The 27,138-nt window shown below is 41.2% G+C and overlaps 1 protein-coding gene across 1 annotated transcript; it reads right to left on the reverse strand.

Annotated features, from left to right (window-relative positions):
* Nucleotides 1-1,455: 1,455 nt before the first annotated feature.
* PPM1F (protein phosphatase, Mg2+/Mn2+ dependent 1F) lies at nucleotides 1,456-26,428 on the reverse strand. The gene is made up of 7 exons (XM_076353420.1): nucleotides 26,253-26,428; nucleotides 15,417-15,550; nucleotides 9,792-9,991; nucleotides 8,983-9,171; nucleotides 7,684-7,827; nucleotides 6,600-6,693; nucleotides 1,456-5,449 (listed from the first exon to the last, which is right to left on the reverse strand). Exons 1-7 carry the CDS (start codon nucleotides 26,426-26,428, stop codon nucleotides 5,076-5,078), a joined length of 1,311 nt encoding a protein of 436 aa, XP_076209535.1. The 3' UTR covers nucleotides 1,456-5,075.
* Between the last annotated feature and the right edge of the window lie 710 nt (nucleotides 26,429-27,138).

Below are 27,138 nucleotides of genomic sequence, written 5' to 3' on the forward strand. Positions count from 1 at the left end.
TTAAGCAGCTCAACTAACTGTCTATGCCCTTTACAGATGAGGGTATTTGCTGGTTACCTTTTGCGCAATGCCATTTAGAAATACCTGTGTTCCTCAGCCACTTGTTTTGGAAGCACCTTTTTGTTAGTTTTTAAAGGATTGCCTGGGAGGGAAGTTTCAACTCCAAACAGCTGCTTTAAGCTATCAACTGAAAATGGGTTTTCCAGTGCAGACAGCCAACTTATCTCCAGAATTCAGAAAGCAAGAGAAGCACTTTTCCCAACATCCAACAAAAAAATGGAAATGTTAGTGGCTTTTCATGACAGAAAGCTAATAGCACTGGAAATGCTTTTAAAAAGAGCAGTATCTCATCTGACTTTGAATTCAGATAAGTGTCTATTAAATACTATTAAAATCATCACTGTGATTAACACTATTCAACTGCCAACTCCGCTGTAACCACTCCATGCCCAATTACTCGTCTTACGAGAGCTCACCAGCCGTATCGATTCATTAACACACTTCATGGCATTTACTCATGGCAGCAGTTACACGGTGACCAGTAACTGCATATACTGAATGCTCCCTCTTAGCATTACCTTACACATACGGATGTTTAGAAAAATCCATTTAGTAGCATTAGCTTCCAAGACAGTGTTGAGGGGTCACAGTAAGTCACCTCGGATGCTTTTACTGTGATTCCTTCCTTGGCTATTTGAAGACAGAGTTACCACATCTGATTTTTGCCTTTTTAATGGGTGCGTTTCTAATTCTTTCAAGCACTGGTATTTCACTCTAAAGAACTGACATTTGTAGCTCTATTTTCCAGCCCACTTCCTTTTTAAAATAGGCATTAATAATACTTAAATGCATTCCTGTCTCTCTCTTTCACTCCTCCATCACTCAGAGGGTGGATTTTACTTAATCTCCCTCTGTTCTAAAAATTTTCCTGCATTTCTATCCTCTGTATTCTCAAAAACAACCCCAAACCAACCCCCCAACAAATGTAATTTGTAAAATTGTAATCTTGTCTATGTCAGACCTGGAAGACTTCATTGTCTTAGGTATGTTTCTTTGTAGGAGAGGGTGGGGTAGGGAACGGAAGGGAAAGAAAGGTAGAAGTATGAATTACCCATAAGCAAAAGAGATGTTGGATACCCACTGAGCAGAATGACTAAAGCTAGTTTTCAATCAAGCACAATACAAGAATTTACGCGTGCTCTGTTTTAAAAATGCAGGCTCCTTTAAGGAGCAATTTTTCTGATGCTGGGTGCTAAAATGCAGCAGCATTAATTTGGAGTCTAATAAAATATGGAAATACTTTCATTTTTCATTTACCATTTGTCTTGAATCCTTCAGCTAACTTCTACAGCTTCAAAGATTTTGGCTAGACTCAAGAATTGTTTTTGTTGCAGGCTCATCAGAAAGACAACAAAAACAGGCAAATTAGTCAATTTGTCATTAGTCGATTTGACATTGGTGGACAAGTGTTAGTATATTGTAGATGACACTGGGAAGGCCCAGAGAGGCGAGAGCACTCACTCACCAAAATTACCTATTATTTTTAACCAAAGGAGAGATGGAAAACAGAACAGAACAGCCAACAGAAATCCAAGAAGTTTTAAGAGGAAAGATAAGAAAAGCTGATGTAGCAGATTAGTACTGTAAATTCAAAACATAGCACCATTCCATATTTTGCACTATTTAGTTCAACTCCATATTTTCTGCTAGACCTCCTTCCCCTCTCTCCTCACCACCCATACTAGTGACACTTCTTGTAACAGTATTATGCATTATAGCTGGTGGCTTCTAAAAGTGATATAAAAGTCACAAGTGAAACAAAAATTGGAGGTTGCCTTGTGATCCCAAGGATAAGACCATCCTGATGACCATTTTCGACAGAATTTTAAAAGTGCACTTCCAAAATCCATACTTGCATCCTGTGTCATACTTTCATTACTGATTTAACATCAAATTGAAATGTTGGTTTTTCATGTTAAAAAAAAAAAAAAGAAGTTTCCACAGGTTTTGATGAGGCTGTCAAGAATAGGTAAGACATCACCAAAACCAATTTTGCTCCCCCAAACAGTATTCAGAATTTTACTGTAGATGACACATTAAGACTTATTTATTCCACTGACAGAATACAAACTGCCATTTTTTACCCAGTTACAACTCCTATAGACCTGACCAGACTTTTTAAAGCTAGTAAGAAGTCTCTGAAAATTAGAGAAATATTTTTTATCCCCACTGAAATCTGTATGAGTTCCCAAAGACTATTCCTATCCACTTACATCTCAAAGAAATGAGGCACTAGGTCATTCAGAATGAAAACACCTATATAAGGGAACAGCTTCTCAGAATGCAGAATTTCATCCCTAGAGCACAGCTTGAGAATTAGATTTTTTAATTACCACAGACAGCTTTCTAAAGGCCCATTTCACTCAGCTACCATTTAAAAAAAGAAATCTATCAAATTTGAAACGAAAAAGGATATTCTCACATAGCTGTAAGTATCCACTGAAAGACTTAAGACTTTGTTTCCTCTGTAATGCAAATCTGCCCCAAAAAGGTTGAAATAAAAGCATCATTACAAAGAATTTGGCTTGTTCAGTTCCCTCCATGTTTCAGCAAATTTGGCAAATTTCAGAAACTAAACCCACACTATGACCTTACCAACATTTCACACCTCCCTTCATGAATACAATAGCTTCCCCCTCTCCTGATAAACCTCAGATAGCAGTGAAATCAAACAAAACTGTATGATTCTTACTATATTAATAATGAGAACTATTTCCAAGACACCAAGAGGCACTAGTGGTCATCAGAATTTAGCATGACACTGAATATCTGGGTTAGAAATCAAAGAGACAGGAGATGGTAAATCCAAAGGGATAACTATGCAACTCTAAAGGCTTCCTTAATTGAAGAGGTTCACTACAAAAATTAACACCTACTCTACCAGGCTGCCATCACAGAAAGCCTTGCCCACATATTTTAGGACAGCAAAATGTAGGATGGAAAAGTGCTTGAAATGTTCTCAGAGGAAAAGCTCCTGTTGTTGCATAGAAAAACAAGGAAGTCACTGCCCGAATTGCTATGTAATGAGATGGTAGCTCACTGAGGAGTTTCTATGTTAAACTGTACGATCGTCCATAGTAATCCAGCAAAAAACTCAAGTCACTTGGGTAACTGCATTGCTCCACACTAGCTAACGATTCAGAGACACTATAGACATAAACAGTGCTGCTCTGTTCTTCCTTTCAGCCATCTCAACTCTTCTATCTAAATTTCCTCCCTAAGCAACATTAAAGTTCAACACATTTTAATCAACAGGACTGACATATTGCAATGCCGTGTGCTTCTAAATTAGACATACAATCTTGCTGCCAGATGTAAAGCACTTCTTGTTTAGATACAGAAATTACTAACACATTTACCATTGAGCCTTCAGATCTTAGCCAGGCCAGCAAGGCAAGACAAAACACAACCAGAGGCTCTAGCATGTAATGGATATAGCAGTTGCACAACATACACATTCATTAAGATTCTTTCATCCTCACCTTAGCTTCACATCTCCTTAGAAAGTTATTTAGACCCAAAAAGTTCCTGAAGTATGGCCAAATTAACCATCTATTAATCAAAACCCGTTACTACACTGTTTCTAGTTTGTGTTATTAGATTTTCTTGTGAAGGTCAGAAGTGTACTTGTTTTTAAATGAAAGTCATGATGACTGAGATTGTTACTTTATGATTAACTAACTAGAGCTTTTTGCATGGGGCAGGGGGTAAGTCACAGTAAGTATTGTGAAGCTTTTACTACAAGCCACAAGATTTGGCAACAATGAAAGAGTTGTTTTCTTGAAAACTAGTTCCCAGTAAAATCATTCACAAAAATGAAACATTTAAGTGCATTAAACATTAGTATTAATGAAATAAAAAAGTCACATTTTAAAAACACTGTGAACTGGCTCACCAGAATATGACAGGAAGCCAGCAATCCTTGGGTGAAATATTTAAGGCACTTGAGGGTAGTCAGTTTTTAAAACCAGATAATAAAGACACAGCCACTTTAAAATTCTAATTTAAATAAAAACCACAACAAAATAAAGTAACACTGCAAAAAATTCCTCCAACTGTAAAGTTCAGTAAATAAACAAATAAAAACTTAGAATAAAAATAAAATTCTCATTTGTTATAGTACACAAAAAAATGGCAGAAACAGAGCATATTTAACTGCTAGAGCATACATACTGTAAAGATCTCTCTCAAATACAACAATAAGGCTCCTTTCTTTTCAAGTTGCCAAACAGCCAATAAAGCATGTTTGTTAGGGAGAAATAATCCAGTGCAGTTAAATACTGGATTCCAGTTTATAAACCAGAGCATCCCAGAAAGCAGCTGATTTTGTATCATTTTGCCTGGGATATTGCTAGTTAGCTTTCTTGCTCTTTTTCTGGAACATTCAGTTTCATTTTCTCCTCTCCATACAGACAAAATTAAATGTCTCTGAATAAGAGGCCACGTCATTCTTGTAATATCATCTTTGGTAGGAAACAAAAGCAACTTACACAGTATAATGGTGTCACCCAGGCTCTCACACACCAAGCCTGTTCCTACAGACCACACACAGTAACAAGCTTTTCTGTGATGGTGACAGCTTCTCTCCTCCCAATCTCCAAAGTAACATCACAATTAAATACAACATACAGCACTCTTTTTAAGTGCCAATTTAAATTTTCACTCAGAATTCACAAACGGGTATTCTCACCCATTAGCTTATACATATTATGGTTTCTTACCACTTCCAGGGCAGAGGGATATGACCAGCAGCCCTGGGACATGCTTTAGAAGTCTGCTCCCAGAGATGAAATAGCTGTATAATTTCCACATCTGCTCAGTGTTTTTTGAAGGGAAGAGGAAGGAAGGAAAAGACAAATGGGAACTCAGTAAAAGGAGCTTTGCCTTTCTATTAACTGTTTGTCCATTTGTCATTTTTCTCCTGACACATTTTGCCTACTGTATTAGAGGCTTCTTCAGTGGAAAGCAGTTCCTTACATGAACTTTTTTGAACATTCTGGATTAAGCAGATTTTGTCACTGTGTGGCTGCTGCCTCACAGCTGAGGAAATTAAAGGGTAAGCTCCGAGCATCATCACCAGTCCCAAGGCTCTTAGGGTCTCTGAGACAGTCTGCCAAGATGTCCTGAGGATCCCTCAAGAACACCACTACAACAGTGATGTTATCACTGGATCCATTTTCCTTTGCAGCAGCCACCAGTCTTTCTGCTGCTTTGAGACCCACTCCTTTGGTTTGCATTAAATGATCTAGGACCAAGTCTACAACCTCATATGGCTTGATAGCGTCAAAGAATCCATCACAGGCTAGAAGCAAGTAATCTTCAGAACCAGTCAGCTCAAATGAATCTCCATCTGCATCACCAGAGATGTAGGGTTTCTGACATATGTCACCTAAGACAAAGAATCAAAATAAAGGCTTTATTACTTCAAATGTAAACAGTTACTTCTTCACCCACCAATTGCTTTTACTGTCCTCAAGGACAGCCAGATCATATTCCAGAGGTACCTGATGCAGGACAAGAGTAGTGAAAATCTATGGAATAAGCATGGAAGGCCTTTGTTTCTTTAAGAATGCTTGGAAGCTACCTAAATTCAGTGGGTTTCTGAGGAGTTACTCTAATTCATTCTTTCCTAATTTTGCAGGGAAACTAAAGAAATTCTTTCAAAGTTTTTTCTCTCTGAAATATATTTGTGCAAGGAGATAGTCAGGCCTTCATTTTGCAGGTGTCTCTTGTACAGCCTTCAGAATGCTATGAAAATAAGATTTTTCTTAGCTATCCAGCTATATAGCACAATGCCATAAGAATCGTCTCACTGTGTTTAGTTCATCAGTTTCATATGGACATACTTATTAAACATGGGTTGCTATTGATCCAAATAGTATTATACAAATTTGTACTAATTTGCTTCCACTCATACATTACAGTTATCTACTGTACTTGCCCAGGGTCTTTTCTCTTTTTGCCCTAATTGGCGAGTAGCAAAGCAAGCTCATTTAATAAGATTCTGGAATACTACAATTAAAATGCCCTAAATCGCTGGATATGTGTGATTTGAAGGAGGATGCAGCAATCTGACTTAAGAACTGCAGTCAGGAGAAAGATATATTAGTATTAAAGTGGACAAAAAAAACCCCAAAGCAGACATTCAGACACATAAAGAAGGCTAGATGAACATTTATTACTTCCTCCACTTTTACAAATTAAATACTCTACATTTGTTAAGCTACTGTAGAACACCACAGTATCAAAGACACGTACAAGAAGCAAAAGACTTAGAAGTATAAAAGAATTAGGACTGTCATGGCTAGTATGTAAAATAAAACAACATTCTATGCTTATGGTAAAACCAAAAAGATTATATAGCTGCAAGCTATGTAAGTTATATAGCTGTAAGCTAGCCTTAAGGCAAAGACAGTAAGAGTAGTTTACTATTTGGTTGATGCTGAGCAAAGTGTCATTTACAGTGAACATACAGCCTCAGGTGGTGTGTTTTAATCAAATTTAATCTGAACTATAATAATTCTGATGGTTTATCTTACCAATTGCTCTGGAAACAGCCAAGGTACCATTAACCCGCCAGCAGTCCATATAGGTTACACAACCACCCAGAGCCTCAATACGTGCTCTCTCATCCTGAAAAACAGTAGAATACAATTTTTATACTGAAAGCCTATCCATGGCTTACTGACCTTGTTGTTACCCAATCAAAGAGGAAAAAAAAGACAAAACCCAAAACCAAGAGCTGCTTCAGCTTCTGTATTTATACTATGAATATAGCAAACACACATATCGGAATCTAGCTCGGAAACATGCACTTAAGATTACTGGAAACAACCCACCTACTTCCCAACCATACCATGGCTTGTCCACAAAAAAAGCAGAGTTCTTAAGTTTTTGTATCATCATTTTCTTTCCCATATGGATGGGTACCCTTTCCTGCCACTTCTTCCCATCCCATACAGCAACTGGATAAATATATAAATACTTGGAATAAAATACAAGATAACTAGACTATGTAACAATAGCATTTGCATTCCTACTTCTTTAACTACTCAGTTATTACAAATATTCATGCTATGAAGGCAAAGGGTCATGCAATGCTATCTAAAGTCATGAGATCCCCATCAAATTTCACGTAATAAAATATCTGGCTATTTAAAATATATAGAAAATGCAATACACTTTAAGCCAGTTAGGCTAGTAGATTATCATTAGCTTTTGAATGACAGTATAGCATATTATGAAAGACTTGCATTATGCTAACATTTTAAGTAGCTATTAATCTCAAATTAATTAATTTATAACAGGCAGTTTTAAATTCACACACACAAAAAAAATCCTGTGAAAGTCTTTAATTACTACAAATTTTGAAAAGACAGTCTGAGCAGGAACTGCAGTCAGGACTACCAGTACCATCAGTACTTTCAAGGGAGCATAGTTGTAGGGATCACCTTTTCAAGACACAGGAGTGGATGGAAAAAAAGAAATTGTCAATTCTCTGAATCCTACCATACAATATATGTAATTAAGTAAAGCACCGAACACTTAAGAAGGCTTGATTCCAAAAGGTTTCATGAGAGATTCTGACAACACACACGAGAGAAAAAAACAAGTCAGACTTACTTCTCTTTCTGGTTTGTGAGGTTCCATTAATGTCACAGCTTTTCCTTGCTGCACAAGCATTACCTGCGAGTCCCCTAGCCATGCTATGTGTAGATTGTTCCCTACAATCAACGCAGATACACCTGTTGTACCACTCCGCAGCTTCTGCGGAAGAAAACGGGTATGTCAGATGAATATTCAACAAGCCCTACTAGGTTACATGGCAATACTGTAAACCTAGGTTTAATCACACTTAAATGCAGCAGAGTAGACCGGCCAATCATAATTCAGGTACCTGAAAAAAGGTACAAGATATTAGACAGACTTGAAATAAACGATTTACATATTCTAACGTGCAGATGGCTAATACTGCCTCTGTTATGTTCTTTCTTCTCTGCTATTAATTCCAAAACTGACCTAAGAGACTAAGACCTCTATTGTTCAAAACACAGAGACACACAGAAAAGAAAGAGGATCTGAGTTTCAGTAGTGTGAACATTTCACAAATAAACACAGGTCTCCCCAATCCCTTTCACATTCTCCACTCTACCACTAGCAACTACAGACACCTTGCTCCACATACATCCCCTTAATCCTTGGGTATTTAACAAAGGAAGGAACCTAACTGTCCTAGATTCCCTGTAAAGATTAGTGAGAGTCAGACCGCATGAAGATGCTGGTCCCTCTTTTGTACCTCATTGACAGAAATTAAGATATTAACAATGAATACTTCCATATTGTTACTGCTATAATAAAAGAGTTCTCATTAAACTGTATAATAAAACATCCTCCCATTATGTAGATTTGAAGAAAGAATGTTCATCATACCAACTTGATTCAAAGTTAATCAATAAGCTTAATGAACTGAAGAGTCTGATTTAAATCATAGAATACTTTTTTCATCTTACAACCACCTGTGAAATTAATGGTGGGACAAGAAAGAGGAAGATAGTGACCGTATTATCACAAAGAGAGAAACCTCTTTTCCAGGTAAGAGGTAGGACAACAGAACATCTAGAGGCTGCCTAATTTAGGCAAAGAGGCAGCAGAGTGTTCTCTCAAATAATTGGTATGTCAGGATCATTTAAACCACTTAACACTTCTTTTCAATCACACATCTTGAACTTGCAAGCACTGTCATTTTTTTTCTCCTAAAAAAAAAGTAATTTGATCAAAGAAAACTTTTACATGTAGCATAACTTCATAAAGAAGTCAGTAATTCAAAGAAACTGTACTGCCATAATTTTCTGGATAATACCATGTTGTCCAACAGTTCTCAGTGTTATTTAAATACAATGGAATTAATCTCTACCCACTCACCTCTCTTTTGGCTTTGAAAAGAAACATTTCATCTGTCTTCTGGAAAGAGCATTTCAAGGCCTTAGCTGGATTCTTAACAATCTCTTCGTGTAGCCCGACATTTACATGTAAATGGGTTGCTGAGTAATTGGCAGCATCCACTCCACCATGGCCGTCAAATATCGCAAAGTAAGCGCGATCAATGTCATCCTTTTGCCCAGAGGGAGAGAGAGGAAGACATATTCATGTTCAAAAACAAAATAGCTCATAGACTGGTACCAGCAAGCAAAGATTCTTTATCTTTCTTCCATACAACATTGCACAGGTAAGGGCAATTTAAGTCAGTTTACCCACATGCAAAATGGATAAAATGGGTACTTTGCAGGGGAATTACTTTTCTTTGTTTGCTGTTAGCCATTTAATATCCTTGAAAATAATCTGGAATTGAAACAGCAGACAGCTGGTTATGTAGTCCCACTGCAGCTTCATTAATTGGCACTTGTACAATTGCTGTTCTCCCCCCTTCTTTTCTTAATATATCAGTTACTTCAGTCACAAGAACATTATAACTCCAGCAACATAACACTAACTGAACTTCCCATCTCTCTATATCACTTATGACATGAAACCCAAGGTCACAAGATCCTTCTTTATCAGGGCAGTAGTTAGCCCCTAGGAACCTGAGTCAGTAAGTCCTTGCTCCAGCACAGACATGATAAATGTGGCAACAAATTCTTACCATTTCACAGATCATCCATCACTAGGTCATTGTGTTTACAGGATTGTTGAAAAGCTAACAAACTGGTCTCCCCAATTTTGTCCAGACTTACTGATAAACCAAACAGCTGATTGAACTCTGGGAGCAGAACGTGGCGGTCCTCCATTTTCCGTCGAGTGTTACGGATGGCGTGGATGGAAACGAGCAGGAACCGCTTCAGTGGTCTCAGTGGTGGCAACTGCTTCTGCCACTCAAAGCAAACATCCCGAAGCTTGTTAAAGAAGCAGCGCTGCAACGACTCTCCATCCAGCACTGACAGCACAAAGACAAAACAATAAGTTGCATGCCCCGTTTTCCTACATTACCCCATCTTTTGGCCTGTCTTTCTTTCAAGTTTCTTTCCTTAGTGCTACATACACACATTCAGCACTCTGCCTTTACAGGCTCTGCAAGAATTAAAATAGGCTCCCGAGAATAACGTGGAGAGAAAGTTGCAATAGAAAACAGTGTAACATTAAGGATAAGAGCAGCTTCTTTACTTACTAGTTCTCTTTCAAAACAGAGGCTTATCAAATAGGTGATTACATGACAAAAATCATAACAAAGACCCAAAAATCAGTCTGTCATATTAGACATAAATGTTATTATGATGTAAGTAAAACGCACAAGATATAGTGGTAGGAGTGCAATCCCTACCAAAAAAAAAAAAAAAAAAAGGAAATAATCAAGCGGGCAGAAAAGCCTTCAAGATAAGAGATTGCTGTTGTCTTGGACACAAGGGTTGAAAAAGCATTAGCTTGGCTTTGGGTCAGGTTATGTCCTACTGAACCACTTCCACTGAAACAACAAGGAAGTCTGAGAATGTTTTGCTGAGGTCAATAGCTCAACTCATAGTTGAGCTGAACAGATTAGAATTTTAAGCTGTTGTCTTTATCTTTTTAAATACACATGGTTGTAGGAGCTAGAGGGACAGAAGAACACTTCCGCCACTTTCCTGCTTTCTCATTACAGAGCAGAACTGTAAACACCCATTGAGCATAGTGTGAAAAGCTCCAGCCAGACACTCAAATCCTTTTCTGGATAGGTCCCAAAGATCAATTAATCCAAACTTATTGTTCATCAGACTGAATGGTTTGGTGTTTGGCATTGTGTCTAGCTTTGCAATGCAGTCTCTCTCAGAATAGGTAATAATTTAAAGTTTTGTTATTTGAGTAAGAACCCTGCCTCAGTGCTAAATCAACTAACTTCAAAAAGCATTGAAAAGATCATCTATAGAGCAAAAATAATTTGCTGGTCACTAATGTGTTTCCTAAAGAACTGCAGTGCATGAACTATCTTTCCTATTTCTATTTTATCTTGACTCCTGCTAACACTGCTAGCATTAAAGTTTCCTCAGAATTCCTTTTTATAACTCCTGGTTTTCAAGCATTTCTTTTTCTCAGCAACACTGGATAGCCAGCTTCAGATGCATCTCTGGGCCTGGAGAATTGAAAGCTTAAATTTAAACACAGATCTTTGATTAGCAGTCACTACATATTAACCAAAACTACTTTTGGTTTGCTTAATATGCAGGTGTGAATGGGCAAGATATTAAATCCTTTAAATATTAAGTCATCTCATATACAAACATAATTAAATAGGACAGCCTTGTCTACAGCTATTAGTTTACATATTTGTAAATGTCTTGACTAATACTGACCAGAAGACTTGGACACACATTGCTGTTTAAATATTAAGCTTGCGAAATCTGACATAGAATTTAGTACCTTAACACCAGAAATTCTTCTGCAGTATACCACATCAAACAGTGGTACTCATATAGGCACAGGTACATACCTTGCTTTTATATAACCATTTCTGTTTCATTCCAAGAATGCTTTTTTGCCAAAGAGTTATTATTGCAATGCAGGAAGAGAGAGTCCATACTGTACTGTGGCAAAAGGAACATCTTTCTTCCTAGCTGTACAGTTAAGGTGATGTAATAGCATAGAATAGAATCATAGAATCATTAAGGTTGGAAAAGACCTCTAAGATCATCGAGTCCAACCATCAACCCAACACCACCATGCCCACTAAACCACGTCCTTAAGAGCCTCATCTACATGTCTTTTAAATACTTCCAGGGATGGTGACTCAACCACTTCCCTGGGCAGCCTGGTCCAATGTTTAACCACTCTTTCAGTAAAGAAATTTTTCCTCATGTCCAATCTAAACCTCCCCTGGCGCAACTTGAGGCCATTTCCTCTCATCCTATCGCTTGTTACCTGGGAGAAGAGACCGACCCCCACCTCGCTACAACCTCCTGTCAGGTGGTTGTAGAGAGCGACAAGGTCTCCCCTCAGCCTCCTTTTCTCCAGGCTAAACAACCCCAGTTCCCTCAGCCGCTCCTCATAAGACTTGTTCTCCAGACCCTTCACCAGCCTTGTTGCCCTTCTCTGGGCATGCTCTAGCACCTCCACGTCCTTCTTGTAGTGAGGGGCCCAAAACTGAACACAGTATTCGAGGTGCAGCCTCACCAGGGCCGAGTACAGGGGCACGATCACTTCCCTGCTCCCGCTGGCCACACCATTTCTGATACAGGCCAGGATGCCATTGGCCTTCTTGGCCACCTGGGCACACTGCCGGCTCATGTTCAGCCGGCTGTCGACCAACACCCCCAGGTCCTTTTCCGACAGGCAGCTTTCCAGCCACTCTTCCCCAAGCCTGTAGCACTGCATGGGGTTGTTGTGGCCAAAGTGCAGGACCCGGCACTTGGCCTTGTTGAACTACAAGATAGGGAAAACTACTTTTTAAATACACACGGTTGTAGTAGCTAGTTACTACTACCAGCTACAAGATAGGGAAAACAACTACAGTCCAAACGTGCAGAGAAATTAATGCCTTTAAAGTAGATATTCTTGCTGAGATTAGACAATGCAAGTACCTGAATAGTAAGCAGATTTCCATAATGTTCGATAGGGGAATGGTGAATAGCAATTTGATCTAAATGACAATGGTGACACAAGAATGAACAAACATAAAATAGACAGGAATATATATGATGGAAATTAAAGAACGTTTCAACCACCAGAACAGGGAAGGTTCTAGGGCATTTGTCAACATGGAGTAGTGAGAGAGAACCTGAACTAGTTCAAGATGGAACTTATCCAAGGATTTTCTTACTTTGCCTGTGCTATCTTAAAAGTAGACTCCAATCCTGTATCTTTACAGCCTTTAGAGTAAAACAGCAGCATGAGTTATTGTACAAGTGTCACCAGTATAATGTAACCATACAGGATTCCAGAGACATTAGATGCTTGTGACCAAGAAAATGTCCCTGTCCTATCAAGTTCTTCATTACTCACTGTTTCTAAACATTGTAATTTCTTAGCTGTTCAAATGAGGTTCACTAACTGAAGGTCTGTGGGCCCAAGATTTTCATAAGACCCAGAACTAGAAATTATAATCCTAGACTCACAAATACATAGCAGCTCACATCTTCTATTACTGCTACAGTTCACCTCAAAGATAATTACATGGGAGTCAATGAAGCGTCCCCAGCAGAGTGACTGCAAGATGCTCTGATGACCAGTTTCCAGCTGCTTTGCAAAATATTTGTGCTGAAAACCTATGTAATTATCATATGTGGGTTACAATATGCTGTTCCTTATTTTCTTATAAAGGTTGAGCAATAGCAAATAAAGATACACTACCGGAGCACAGTAAGATACAATTCTCTCTGATATAAGGGAGATGCTTTTGTATCACTTTTGACAATGGGAGATCTTACCACATGCCTGATGGTCATTGCTGCAAACATAACAAACATTCTGGCAGTGTTAGGTTTACGGTTGGACTCGATCTTAAAGGTCCTTTCCAACTTAAATGATTCTATAATATAGAGCTTCTAGTTATGGAAGAACAGTACCTTGATCTCCTTCAGTTTCCCCTGCACAAAGCCATGCTCTAGTACTGCTGCCTGTACCTCTTTATTTTCTTACAATTGCAGTGATCTAGTCAGGCAAAGTTCTTCTTTTGCCAGCTCCTCATCTCGGGCAGCGTCCTGCTCCAGGTTAGGTTAGTTGCACTGAAGTCCGTGTGATTGCTTACGGACCAACAGACACAACAGAACACCGAGTGCCACAATCGGGCACTGTGGGGAGACTGAACTCAAAGCGACTGGAAGAGGCACCTGCCAGAATCTCTGAGGGCCTGCGGAACGTACTCGGAAGCCGGGTCTATAGGGAGGTGCTGGGAGGCTCCAGCTCCAGCAGAGCCCCACCGAGCCCAGCCGGGCCGGGCCTCCCCGCAGCCGCAGCTCCGCCGGGGGGCGGCAGAGCACGCGAGCCGCCCCCCCGCCCCCCCCCCCCGCCCGGCTGGGGCTCGCTCTCGCCTCGGGGGCAGGCCTGCTGATGTCCCGCATGCCGCTGCTCGCATTCCCCCTGAACGCCGACTGCCGAATCATTTCTCCCTACGCCGGAGGAGGAGAGCCAGGGCATGTTGTTTAGGCCCCAGCCAAGCTGATACGAAGCCAACTCTTCCCATGCGAAGTGCTGGAAACTTGCTAAATCTCTCCAGACATGTGAAGGCTACAAACATTAAGGCAAGGGATGAAATACTCGGGGTGCAGCAAGACTTAATTAAATGTCTTCCCCTTTCTGCCGTTTCAGACTTGTAGGTGAATACTGAAATAGGCTTCAGGAAAAGTGCTGTACCCTGGCCATTACCAGAGCTCTGCTTGGAGATGCATCCTCTGGGGCACGCTGAACCGCCTTTGAAGTCATCCCAGGGAAATGGAAGGGCGATTATTTCCCCTTACAGGATAGACTAGTTTGCCTAAGACGTCTCTCTTCTCCATTTCTATCTTCGGCTCTGCCTGCATCCTGCTCCATTTCAATTCTTGGCATTGGGATTGAAGGTTTGGTGAAGCCTAATGTTAAAACACTTCAGCATGTGAATGCAATAGGACCATCTGTTACACGAGGCACAAACCCAGTACTCAGTCACCAAGGTCTGTTCTCTCCCCGATTACTCAGATAGGGGAAAATGCAGGCGTCAGGCAGAAGACACATGCATCAGGTTCTTCATCCCTCAGCATCCCATCTTTATGGGGAAGATGGACAGAGAAAAAGGAATCGATAAAAAGAGATTATTGAGAAACTTGCCAAGAAAAAGATCTCGAGTTTCAAGATGTTCAGGTTGTGGAGGGCCCAAAACCTGGTCCCAAGAACAGACAAAAGCAAGATGGATTATATGGATGAATTTAAGGTGTCAGCGTGGCTGCACAACAGAAATTGTGATGATGCCAATGTCACAATATAGGAGTAATTAGCTAAGGTCAGGCTACCAAAGAGAAAAGGGCACTTCAAAAATACAATAGGTTATCAACTTAAGATATGAACTGAACCAGTTCAATTTAAATGAAGCTCTCCAATGAGGAAAAGTTCTTAACTAGTTCAGTTCAGGAAGCACAGTGGACACAGTCATTAACCATTTTTGGGAGGAGAAATTCTCTTCCCTTTCCAGAAAGCCAACCCACACAATCAGTCTGGGGCTCCAGACACCATGTTTGCATCTTGCCCACAAAACTAGCATAGCTACCTTTCATCCCACAGACACCCAGCAGGAGCAAATAAAGTTCTGTTCACTGCTGCTTGCCAGACAGCCTAACCAAATATTCTGGGAAGCGTTTCAAAACACTGAAGTCTTCCAACAGATAGCCTCTGGGAAAACCACAGAAGGAAAAAAGTATACTTACAGGTGAACCTTTCCTCATCTCCTTCTCCTTCTTCTGTTTCCACACTTTGCTGCTTAAATTCAGTCAAGTCTGTTTGGAGGACTTCATCAACTGCAGCATGGATCAACGATGCTGCAAGAAGTGGTGAAACACCTCTGCTGGTAAGAAAAGGAAGGGAAAGCAAAATAGACTGCATTAGTTTAAATTGAGCTACAACCTCACTGTTTATGGCTGGTGACATCAGAATTAGAAAGCATTACACACAATAATTTCAACTTCATTAGTAAACTAGTAGAAGAAACCATATGTTCAGTATTTATTCATACAAATCTTTAGTCAGATCTTCAGTTAGACAACTGCTTTCTCAAGAATGCAAAGAGGAAGAAGCGTATGAATCATGTTTTCAAACTGTTGCCTCACACTCCAGTCGCAGATGGTACCTCCTTCTCTTGAGCTCTCAGATGGGAACTGCTACCTTCAATTCTAGCCTCTGAATGCAAACATTTTGTTTCTACTCACTACGCAACATTTCTTGCTTGCAGTCAACTGTCTTACCACAGAGAGTATCAGGATCTCTGCATTGTGGTACACGCAAGTCTCCAAGAAGGTTACTTAAGACAGCAGTTCCCCTCCCTCCACAATAAAAGTCATGCTCAGTACTAACCTACAGCTCTTTAACACTCAGTTTCTCCTGACTGGAAGTTCCCCAAAGAAATCACCCAGGAAGAAGGTGCAAAGAGTTGGCACTGGAGACTAGGCTAAGAAAAGACTCCAACACTTGTGACTTAGCTGAAGCTTTTAGGTAAGCATCTAGAAGACAATAACGCTGCATGATCTACACACCCTCTCCTTTTTACTCAATGCTTTATGCAAGCTACATGCTTTATAGGAAGCACATACTTGCTATACTGCTTTTGAATCTGTAAACAAATAAGCCCCATCCAACTTTAAAATGGGGCTACTAGAAAATAACTCTTTTATATTCACTATATTCCCATGGCAGGCACCAACATTCCAGACATTTTCAAAGAGCACAATGAAGAATAAGCATGGACGCGCATAAAAAGCATTTTATCCATTGTTCATGGAGTGTTGATACCCACAAAGTATCAAATTATACAACCAAAGCAAATAACACATTAAGGCACCTCTGCAGCAAGTCAAGGACAAGACTTTGTTTTCCCAGGAAACATTTAGGAAGTCCTACATAAAACTGGTTGGCTACAGAGTAAGAAATGGTGGAAGCAACTGGTCTCTGCAGAGGTTCAACAGAGATGACTGGTTTTGTGCGTACAGAAGAGCGGGGAGGGGAAGACCGTGAGGTTTTAGATCCCCGTGACAACAAGCTGAAATGCATTTGCCATTGTGTTTCTGAAAGAGAGGCCTTGTCATATCCTCACAGCCATGTACGAGTACCTCCTGTGGCAGCAAACAGAAAGCATTGTGTTAGTCAGCAGGCTGCTAACAGAAGCGTGTTTTATGCTACGCATTCTGTAGCAGTGATGGCCTACTTTAATGAGTCATTTCGGTACTTCAAATAGATGGCAACATGTTTGCAGTCCTTTCAGTGCTAGCTGCAGTCATATCACATCAAGGAAAGGCAGAAATTGGCGCTTTTTTTTTTTCAGGCTAATATGTTTAGGAGAGTCAGTTCCTTTCCTACCCAAGTTAAAAGTAACAATGCCTGCTTATAATCACTCTGACACTAACAGACAACCTTTTAAAAGGTCAGGCAAGAAACACATCCGAAACGGATATGGCAACCCCCCCCCCAAAAAAAAAATCCTGCTTCCTGTTTTTGTTTGTATAGGTGGAAAAGAAAGGAATATTAAAATACAAGCTACACAAACAATGTCAGATTGTTTCAGCAGCTAATGCTGCTGAGAGTCAGAAGCTTTAGTTGAAGTAGGTTTCAGCTCCAAGAACAGAGACAAAAAATATTAAGTGAAACAGCTATGCATTTAAATGCACACTGAGAGCCACAGCTTCAGTCATCTTCAGAATTTCTCTGCTATGCTGGAGGAAAAAATTCAAATCTAGCCAGGGTTTCCAGCTTGGCATCACAAGAGAGCTTAATGCTTTGATTTTAAACTTCGTAGACTTCTGCTTTCCAGAACCCTGACTTGCTGAACTGGATCCATAAAAAGAAGCTTAAACAAAAGGCAATATACTAAATGTTATAATTCACAAGTCCTGTATAAACCTCTGCTTACAGGATGCCTGCAACAAAGAAAAGGTTTACAAGTTATGTCACATCCTTCAACTCTTTCCAGTTGCCACCCAGTTCCTAAAAAGGAAATTCAGAGATTCCTCAGTACTGATATGCTTCATTCAGCTTTGCTTCCTATGCATTTCCTCCCCCTCCACAGTTTTGCAAATCTATACAAAGAAAATGGTTGCTTATCAGGATTTTATTTGTTATGCAGCCAGCAACAACAACATTGAGCAGTTGATTCTGACAAGTTGACAAAAGATAAAAGCCTAAAAAAATGACCCTACCTATTTAATTTAACCTCAGTTCTGAACAGAACATATTTGTTGATTACTTTGTAAACTCTTAATACTAGTACTACTATATTGGTAAGCCTGGTTTTTACACAAGCTCAGGTAAATGGAGCTCCAAGGCAATGGCATCTTCCATTCTGTTTAGATGTTTACTGGTTCTAATTTTATACTCTAAACCAGAGACTTCAAGAGTTAACAAAATATGTAATTAAAGAAGAGTAAGAACTGCTTCTTTAGTTGAGAGCTACAAGGTCTCACTTGGCTAGAGAGTATCTGGAAGCAGACACAGTACCTATGGCAACCAGCGTAAAAGTAGAAGCCCACTGCAGTTACCAGAACAGACTTCAAACCTTTCCTGTAAGCAAAGAAGAATGTCACTTACTGTTAAAATCTTCCTTTCAAAGAAGCCCAAGACACCTTGCTGACAGGCTGAACCAAGCATAATTTAATCTTCATGAATCAGAAGAAATACTGTAGCTGTTTTCTAAGTGGGAAAACAACTGTGTTGGGAAGAAGAGGGAAGCTGGTGGGGTGCGTTATGTGGAAAGGATGTTACCTTCTCTTAAGAGAGTCTTAGAAGAAATGTGTCAGCCCCATTTCTATGACACATGTAACACTAATTACCTAGCCTCAGCCTACACAGGCTAGTAGTAAACAGACTTAGAATTTCTTTGCTACAGGCTATTTCTTTGCTAATAAAAAGGGTGTGTTTTGACCACAATAAAAAAATATTAAAAAATAATTAATGCATGTTGTAACAGTGTAGATGAGGCATTGTAGCTTCACCACCAGCTAAAGTCAGATTGCCAGTGGCTGGAGCATGGAGTTCATATCCTCCAGCCACTTCGTGGTAAAATACAAGCCTCATTTTAAGAACTTGAGTATAGATAAAAGTGGTAAGTTACAGAGTAAAGCAATACTTATGCTAATAAAGAACACAATTTTATATGCCATCCTCCTTGAAAGATTCTGGACTACTGGACACATACGGTATTGTTAAAAGGAGCTATGCAAAGCTTCTGTTGATATACATACCTGTGAGCCAAAATAAAGTTACACACGGAAGTAGAAAGCAATTATGATTTTTTGCATACTTTAGCTTTGGCATAAGTTGCAGAACAGAACTTACTTCTCGTTCACCTTGTTTCTCTTCTGCAATACCATGTAGTTCTCTATTTTATTTCACTTTAAAAGACCAGTTGTCATGCCATCACAGCCACAGTGTATTCGTATATGTCAGATCAATCATAAGACTGCTACTGACCCATTACGTATCAGCTTTCAGAAATAAAAGACAGAATATACACAAGTTCCTTCAGGAAGCAGAAACCCTAGTAAGATCATTTAGTTTTATCTGAGTCATTAAATCCCCAGTACGCTTGCAGTGAGTGTTGCAAACAAGTCACCACTTCAAAGATGCCCCCACCTCTTCTTCCCCTCAAATTTAAGAGGCTATATTCAGAAATCTCTAGTAACAGCTTTGTGGGCAAGGGGGAAGCATCCAGAGCATCAAAGGTCAGGCCACCACATCTTGTCCAGGGCCTCAACTACGACTACACTTTTTTCAAAGGCTTGAAAACAGATGACAGACTTCCTGTCGTGCTCTATGCCCACAGCTTACAGCAGCTTTGAGAAAGCAGAGTAGTGCAGCACATGGCAGACTCCAAACAGCTGCTCTTCAGCACTTTGAGCAGTGAGAAGCAAGCTCTGCGTAACCTGGTGGAGAGTGGTACAAAGCCTCACTAGGACATACCAAACACCCCGTGTTCATGCGAAGCCTTCTGAATTTTTAGTTACTTTTTTGGAAGGAAAATAATTCACATCCCCCTGCCCCAAACACACACATTCCCCCACAGTACTGTCAGGAAATCTCTGTTTGTGTAAAGAGAAGCACGAGAGATTACTAACTGTATTGGCCAAGTTGTTGATCACTTGTCACCTTTCAAATTAAAAAAAAAAGTTACATGATGTTCTTTCTAGGTATTATTACCAAAGTCATGGCAACAAGGCAACAGTGGTATTGCAGGCCAGAGCACCACCATACGATCCTCTTTTCCTTTCCTTTCAGAGTGCACACACACACACACACATATATATATGCATATGTTGGGGAACAAAGAGGTGCTATATCTGCTAGCAAAAGCTTCTAGTGTAAGTCAGCTGCAGCTGACTTATATTGGAGGGAAGATATATTTTTACCCTTATTTGCTACCCAGGCTCTGTAACACCAGAAGATTGCATACAGTACAGCTTTGACAGTAAAGCAAAGTTTGTCACTGTGGACACAGTGTGTGTTTCCAGCAGTTACAGCTGTATCAGCAAAGTGTTTTTAGTGCAGATCTGCAAATGCCAGCAGTTCTCTAGTAAGTGAAAGATCCTCTCATGCTGCCAAAATAATAGCAGGTCACAAGTTTCCTCATAAACAAAAGCTGCTTGTATTCAGTATTTTCTCCCCAATCTGCCACTTTTATTTCCCTCCCCCCCTTTTTATTCTTGTAATCATCTGCAGAACGTTTCCACTCAAGTGGCTCTAAGCATTAGTATTTATTACAGCAGCACCCAGAGTTCCCAGGGTGATGGTGACCAAAAAAGTATGTATCTGTTGAGGAGAGAACATCTGACATCCTAGAATGCATAGGAAGTTGTTTCTTGTGTTAGTGACATCAGGTCTTTACAGTAGATGAACAAGATGGAATCAAAACAAATATATAAACAATGCCACACAGAATTTCAATCTTTTAAGTTTCCATCTTTACATGAAGCAGTTTTTTCCAGATTTTCTTCTGAAACTACTGGAAACAGCAGCTTTAGAATCCAGAATCCATCTGTTTAGACCCTTCAGTCATCATCGAACAGTTTTTACAGAAAATGTGCAATGGAGAGTCACCTGCTACTTCCGTTTCATTCTCAGCAGGAAGAAAAACCACACAGCAGAACAGGAGAGGCTCAACTCCACGAAAGCCACTTTTCAATTAAGCCCTAAACCTGTTGTTTCAAAATTGAGTATTTCTTACCTTGATGTCCAATTCAAACAGCAACAGAAAGGGTGTTTCACACAGATTACGAGAGAAAAATATGCAAATTCTAGAGAAAGACAATTTCAGTTTTCCAAGCAGAACCAAAGAAACTGCTTTAAACACGAGCAAGCCAGCCCTAAAGGTTTCCTCATCATTATAGATTTGATCCTTTTTTCAGCATTTCATCAAGTTTTTTCTCTCTTGCCCCATACATACACTTTCTTTTTAAAGGCAAAGTGATTCTTTCCCAAAATTACTATTGAGAGTATATTGTAACATGGAAAACTCCCTGGGAGTTTTAAATTAAGAAATGTATTCTGAAAAGCAATTTATTGACCACAAAATTAACAGTTTGTCCAGCCTCTATATACTGTTGGAGGCAGGTCAGCACAGCCAAAAACTTTATTATCCAGAGACTCATGCAGTGTGGGCTGCACATCATTTCTCTCAAGCTGTGTATTGTCCTGCCATCAGCTTCAGAAGCAGCAGTGGGCAAACCACTCACAACAGAAAACAAACTAGTTTTGACCACCACCCAAAATTACCACAGCTGGTTTGTTAACCATTTGCTAAATTAACTAGTAAACAGCAGAAGTGCCACATTCCTCTTGTGCGTTAACTTTATCAAGGCTTCCAATTCTAACATTATCAATCATAAACCAGTGAGAACACTGGTGTTCCTGAAAGAGTAGGCTGTTTCTGCTAATCCCATGCTTGCTTTCGCTACCAAGCACAACCGGTCCTATAAAAACTAGAAAGTTTGTTTGCAGGCAATGACACGTGAAATCATTTTCTTGTCTGAAGTGATTGGATCACTGATACTGTAAACAGGTTCCTAGCAATGAGAAGTATTAGTGCATTACAATAATATACACTAAATGGTACAAATTAGGACATAAGGAAGTAAGTTTCAGGGGATTTATTAAAAGCAGAGGTCATAGTAGACAGGGTATTAGTAGTTTTCACAGAGGAAGGGACTAAAGGGAGTTTTAAGAAGAGATTGGGTAAACCAGAGGCAAGATAAGATTTTTGTTTCCCTTCTTCATGCTTACATCACATAAAAACATCAAAATATCAGAATTGCTGAATTAACTATTCTAAAAGCAGGGAAATGCTGAAAATAAAGATGCCAGGGCCACACCTTGTGTGGCAGCGTTACTGTGTAAAACACAGAGACACAAAACAGGATGCTGAGGCAACTGAGAGATGAAACACAGTGAATCGTTTGGGAGGGGGCAGAACAGGAAGCCGAAGTCTCACAACTGTTATTGTAGTAAAGTCTCCTCAAACAGGAAGGCTGCTGGAATTTCACATTGTTCTTTGGCTATGTCACAGGATGGTCATACAAGTTTCAGCTCCTATCAAGGGAAAGGAGAAATTTCTGTATTCAGGGGTCTGATTTCATCTCATGTTCTGTTTCAGTACAAGTTAGTACAATTTCAGGTTAATTTCTAAAGCTTTGGAAGTAACTAATGGACTCTTCATTCACATTGACCCATTTCCACAGATTGTTGGAACACATAGCTCTTACCCAAAAGTGTATGTTAATTAAAATTCTGCAAAACAAGATTACTTAAGCCTGCCCCAATTCTTCAGAATTTTATGTATGTATTTAGCTCCATACAAGGCAGGCAGTTCCATTGATTTAAATGAATTATTCAAAGTAGAAACACCTGCAAATCTTCACCGGATTAGCAATTTAAGCGCAAGTCCTGCCAGGAAGCAAAAGTGGTTGGCTATCTTAGCTAGTGTTTCGCTATGCTAGCTGCATGTGCAGAAGATTGTTAAAATAATTCATTTTAGATTAGTAAAGACATTCAAAGGGGTTAGCCTGAGATATCCAACTGCTTCCATGTAAGAGATGTGTGTAGCCTTAGAGAAGCAATAGCATTCAGAAACTCCTTGCTGGACCTAACAAATGTTATTCCTTACCCCATTCTCTTCTCAACAGCAATCCTGATTGGTGGTGGAGGAATAATGTTTCTCCTTACAAAGACGCAAAGGCTTATGCCTCCAAGCAACTGGAAGGACAAGCTAAACATCACCATATGTTGTCTCATGAGCCAAGGATATTGCTGGACCTCTGTTGGCTTTGGGCCCTTCAAGGCATGACCCACACATCTGTGTGGGTGTGAATTAAGTATCTGACAACGCAGAAATAAGAAGCAGAACTGCAGAACTGTGTGCCAAACTCGATTCCCAATAACACTTGATCTATAGAGAAACCCTTCATCATTACTAATCATTATGTAAAATACATTCTGTGATGCCGGATTGTTAAACAAGTCTCAAACTGAGGAAATACAGAACAAGCATCAATGCCAGAAGTCAGCAAGGTACATCCAATAACATCTTCATAGTGTTAAACCTGGTTATATTGACACTGTAATATTTGAATGTGTGTATTTTCCACTGAGCTGCCATCTGTGTGTTAGGGATGCTACTGTGATAGCCTGCAACAGCAGATCACTGGATCTAAGCTACAGTGACCTCTCGCGAACTCGCTTCCTAATCTGACATCACTTCTGCATCTTTAACAACTTTTACACAAACATTTAAATATCTTGTGTCATCCCTCCCCTTATTTTTCCTTTTCTTAAAACCTTTAGCATCCTTCTTTCTCCTATTTCCTTACATTCCCTGATCTATTTTATCGAGGATTTGGGGGATTAAGATCAATTGAAAAGTTCATTTAACCTTCAAAACTGCATTTTGAGTTGATCTGCAGTAGCAAACCTGGGAACATGGGAAAGAAAGCATAATGTTTGGCAATTTCTCACACAATCACAGACTTTAGTTTTGGTTCTTAATTACATGGATTATGAGAAGAGGGCCTGCACTTTCAAAATACTAGATTCCTGTCTTGGCCTTGGGCTCTACCAGTCTTTTCCTCCACATGCAAGAACTTAGCCTACCCAATAGGAAACTGCAGCCTTTTTGCGACTGCAGAATGAGGTTCCTCTTTGTCATGGGAGTCCAAAACTGACCTGTAAGTCTGCTGAGATCCCTACATTTGACACTTCAGGTATGCTGCACTACGCCCAAGTGCATAGCTTCACACACAGGGTTGCTTCACTGTTTTGCCTGCAGGCAGCCACAAGAATTCATAAAAACACTTTCCTTATGTATTTCTGTTTTCCAAGTACGTTTTGTGAAAAGAAGCATAAATAAGCCGATTGCTGCACTTTTATTCTGCTTTGCTTTCTTTAGCTCTCTTTCCCTTCCCCCCCCCCTTTTTTTTTTCTTCTTTTTTTCTTTTTTCCCCCCAGCTCAGGACTTAAGAAGTTCCACAAAGCAGGCTGTCTAATCAGAACTGGCTGCAGGGCAGGTATGTGAAACATGCAGCTTCTGACAGGGCAGGCTCTTTTCTGTGTAAACACCAGAAGTGACAGGTGAGATGAAAGCATTGCAAAAGCAGCAGTCTTTTTCTGCTTCCACTTGTTAATATGCCCACTAGAGAACAACAGAATGTTAGCAGATATGTAACTCAGAAATACTGTTTTAAAAATCACTACAGTTTCAAGAACCTATCCCATATCTCTACAGCTTCATACCTTCCTCTATAAAACAATTTTAGAAAACATTAGCCTGGCCCACGTGGCAGATGGGTTGCTATATGATAAGTATTTGTTCAAGACTGGCATTACCCTGTTCTTTAAAGCGCTCATCCAGACCCACTCTTGCTCCAAGGAGTTCAAAGATTCAGTGCACACGATGAATTTGCAATCTCTTTTAGGAATGCAACAGCTGTATTTTGTTCAAGAGCAATTTAGACAAAGCACAACTAAGTAATGCAATGATCAACGGGGTCTTTTTCAACTACAGCCTAAAAAACTAATTTTTTTTGTATGCGTTTCTCATCTTTAGGTTTAGGCACACTGTTTAACTGAATGATGTTATGTCCAGGAGCATCTATGTAATATAAGGCACAGAAGTAACTTGATTTTTTTAAGGCAATTTAAGTACCTAAAAATCACCTATACACTTCCGATAACAACAACAAAATCTGTTCAGTGTTCATAAACTCACTAGATGGTAGCTAGAGAGACAAGTAATTCAAACGCTGTTTTCTATTCCTTTATCAAATTCCTCTAGTAACCAGGTAACATTCAGCATACCTAAACAGAATCACTCTTCCTTAACTCCCTGTCTTCACTAGTTATCCCCAGTACCATAGCACAAAGTCAGCTCTCCACTTAGTTTTGGGGTTTTTTTTTTAAGACCATCCACAATCCCTGTTCTTGACTCTTAAAACACTTTAATGAAGCAGACCGTAGCAGGAACTTCATAAAACCCAGAACACGCAGGCCCTACCCGCTGAGGGGTAGGTGTCTGTCAGGAAGCAGACACAAAAGACAGAAGAGCATCAGGAGACAAGAGGTTAGAGCAAGACAACTTGTTCTTGGTGAAGCACCAGCTTGCCAAAACAAGTAAGTCACATCCAAATTCTTAGCTTAGAGGAAGTCTAAACTGGTAAGGATGAAGGTTGTAAGATGTCTCTCCTGAAATCAGGGGATGGCAGAAACATCACTGAAAGAAGAGCAGTGTTTTCCAGTGGTGGTGTGACTATGCTCTTGAAGTTTTGAGAAAACATCAACTTGAGAAACCCACGCAAGCACGCCCTACTCACCAGGACAACTCAAGAGGGCTAGGAAGCTGAATACTTTTCTAGCTGGCTTGCTTCTTACGCCTTATAGCCCTGCAGGGCAGGTTGCAGCTCACTGACTCCCTCCCTCCCCAGACTTTCAAGTAGATCCACACAGGTGCCCTTAGGGACTTGAATTCAAACTACTGGCACTTTACCACAAGAATCGCCCTATCACGCTAATTGCAGGATTGTAATTTAATCTGTCATGCACCCACAGTGGGAGAGAAATATTTTTGAGTGCACACAAACATTACTGTAAAGACCCAGATCTCGGCAGGAGGCCTGTGACAGAAGCACGCTATTAAAAGCCCAGCTTTCAGGAGAATATTCACAAAAAACAATTAAGAAGGGGGAAATAAAAAAATTTAAAAAAAGCTAAAACTCCCTGGGAGACGCTGAGCGGATCTCCCCCGAGGCAGCCCGCGCCAGGCAGCGGACGGCACCGTAAGGGCCCCGCGGGCCCTGCCGAGGTTGGGGAGTCTCCTCAGGAGGAAGCGCCTCCCGCCGCCTGCACCTGTTCCAGCCCGGCACAGGCGCTGGCGGGCCGCGCGCGGGAGGGGGGACACGCACAGCCCCCCTCCCCTCAGCGGCCCCGCGCCGCCCCTCCCCCGCGCGCCCGCCAACTGTCAGCGCGGCGCCGCCCCTGAGGGGAGGCCGGCGAGAGCCCCCCGCCCGCCGCCCTCTCACCTGCCGCCCAGGAGGCTCCTCGCCCGCTCGGCCAGCGCGCCCGGCACCTCGGCCTTGCTCAGGGCGCCGCTCCCCGCGGAGCTCCACGGTAGCGGCTCCCCCGGGCCCAGCGGAGACGGGAAGTCCCTCAGGAAAGAGCTCAGGGGAGCCCCGGCCGCCTCCGCTTCCAGCGCCATGGCGGCGCCGCGCTGAGGCGCGCTGTCCGGCCGCCGCCGCCTCGCCGGGAGCGGGCCAGGCGCCGGCGGGGACAGGCGGTGAGGGGGCAGCCCGGGGAGGGGAAAGCGAGGGGGAGAGGGCGCCGTGACGGCTCCTTTAAGCGAAGCGCAGGGGCGGGGCCGGGCGGCGGGGGTGTGGTCTCCGGGACGAGGGCGGAGCCAGAAACTATCTCTGGAATGCGGGGGCGGGGCGGCCACGTGGGCGGGCGGGAGCGCGGCCGTGGGGGCCGCAGCCCCACGCACCAGGCGGGTCCCAGCGGGGCACAGCCTGGAGCCCCCACCCGCGGGGGGGGGGGGGGGAGGGCGGGACAGTTTTCGCCCGAGGGCAGCTTCCGTTGCAGAGGGTGAGGGGAAGGGAGGGCAATCAGAAATAGAGACGGGCTGAAATCGGAGTGTTCGGAACAGAAACATGTTTACGAGTGCCATCTTCTCACCGAGCCCTCCCGGTGCTCAACACTCACCCGGCGGAACAGTTTTCCATCCTAAAATACTTATTCTACATCAGATTATAAAGAATTACATGCCCTGACAGAGGTACGTGCAGCTGGTAAGGGTGCACAGGCTACAAGTTCACCCAAACTTACTGAGACGATTCCCCCCCCCCCCCCAACCTTGTCACTCACAATCCCTTTGCATTTCCATTCCCACCCAAATGCTTATAAAAAAAGCTT

Source organism: Aptenodytes patagonicus, chromosome 15 (genome assembly GCF_965638725.1).
Source record: "Aptenodytes patagonicus chromosome 15, bAptPat1.pri.cur, whole genome shotgun sequence".
NCBI classification, from domain to species: Eukaryota; Metazoa; Chordata; class Aves; order Sphenisciformes; family Spheniscidae; genus Aptenodytes; species Aptenodytes patagonicus.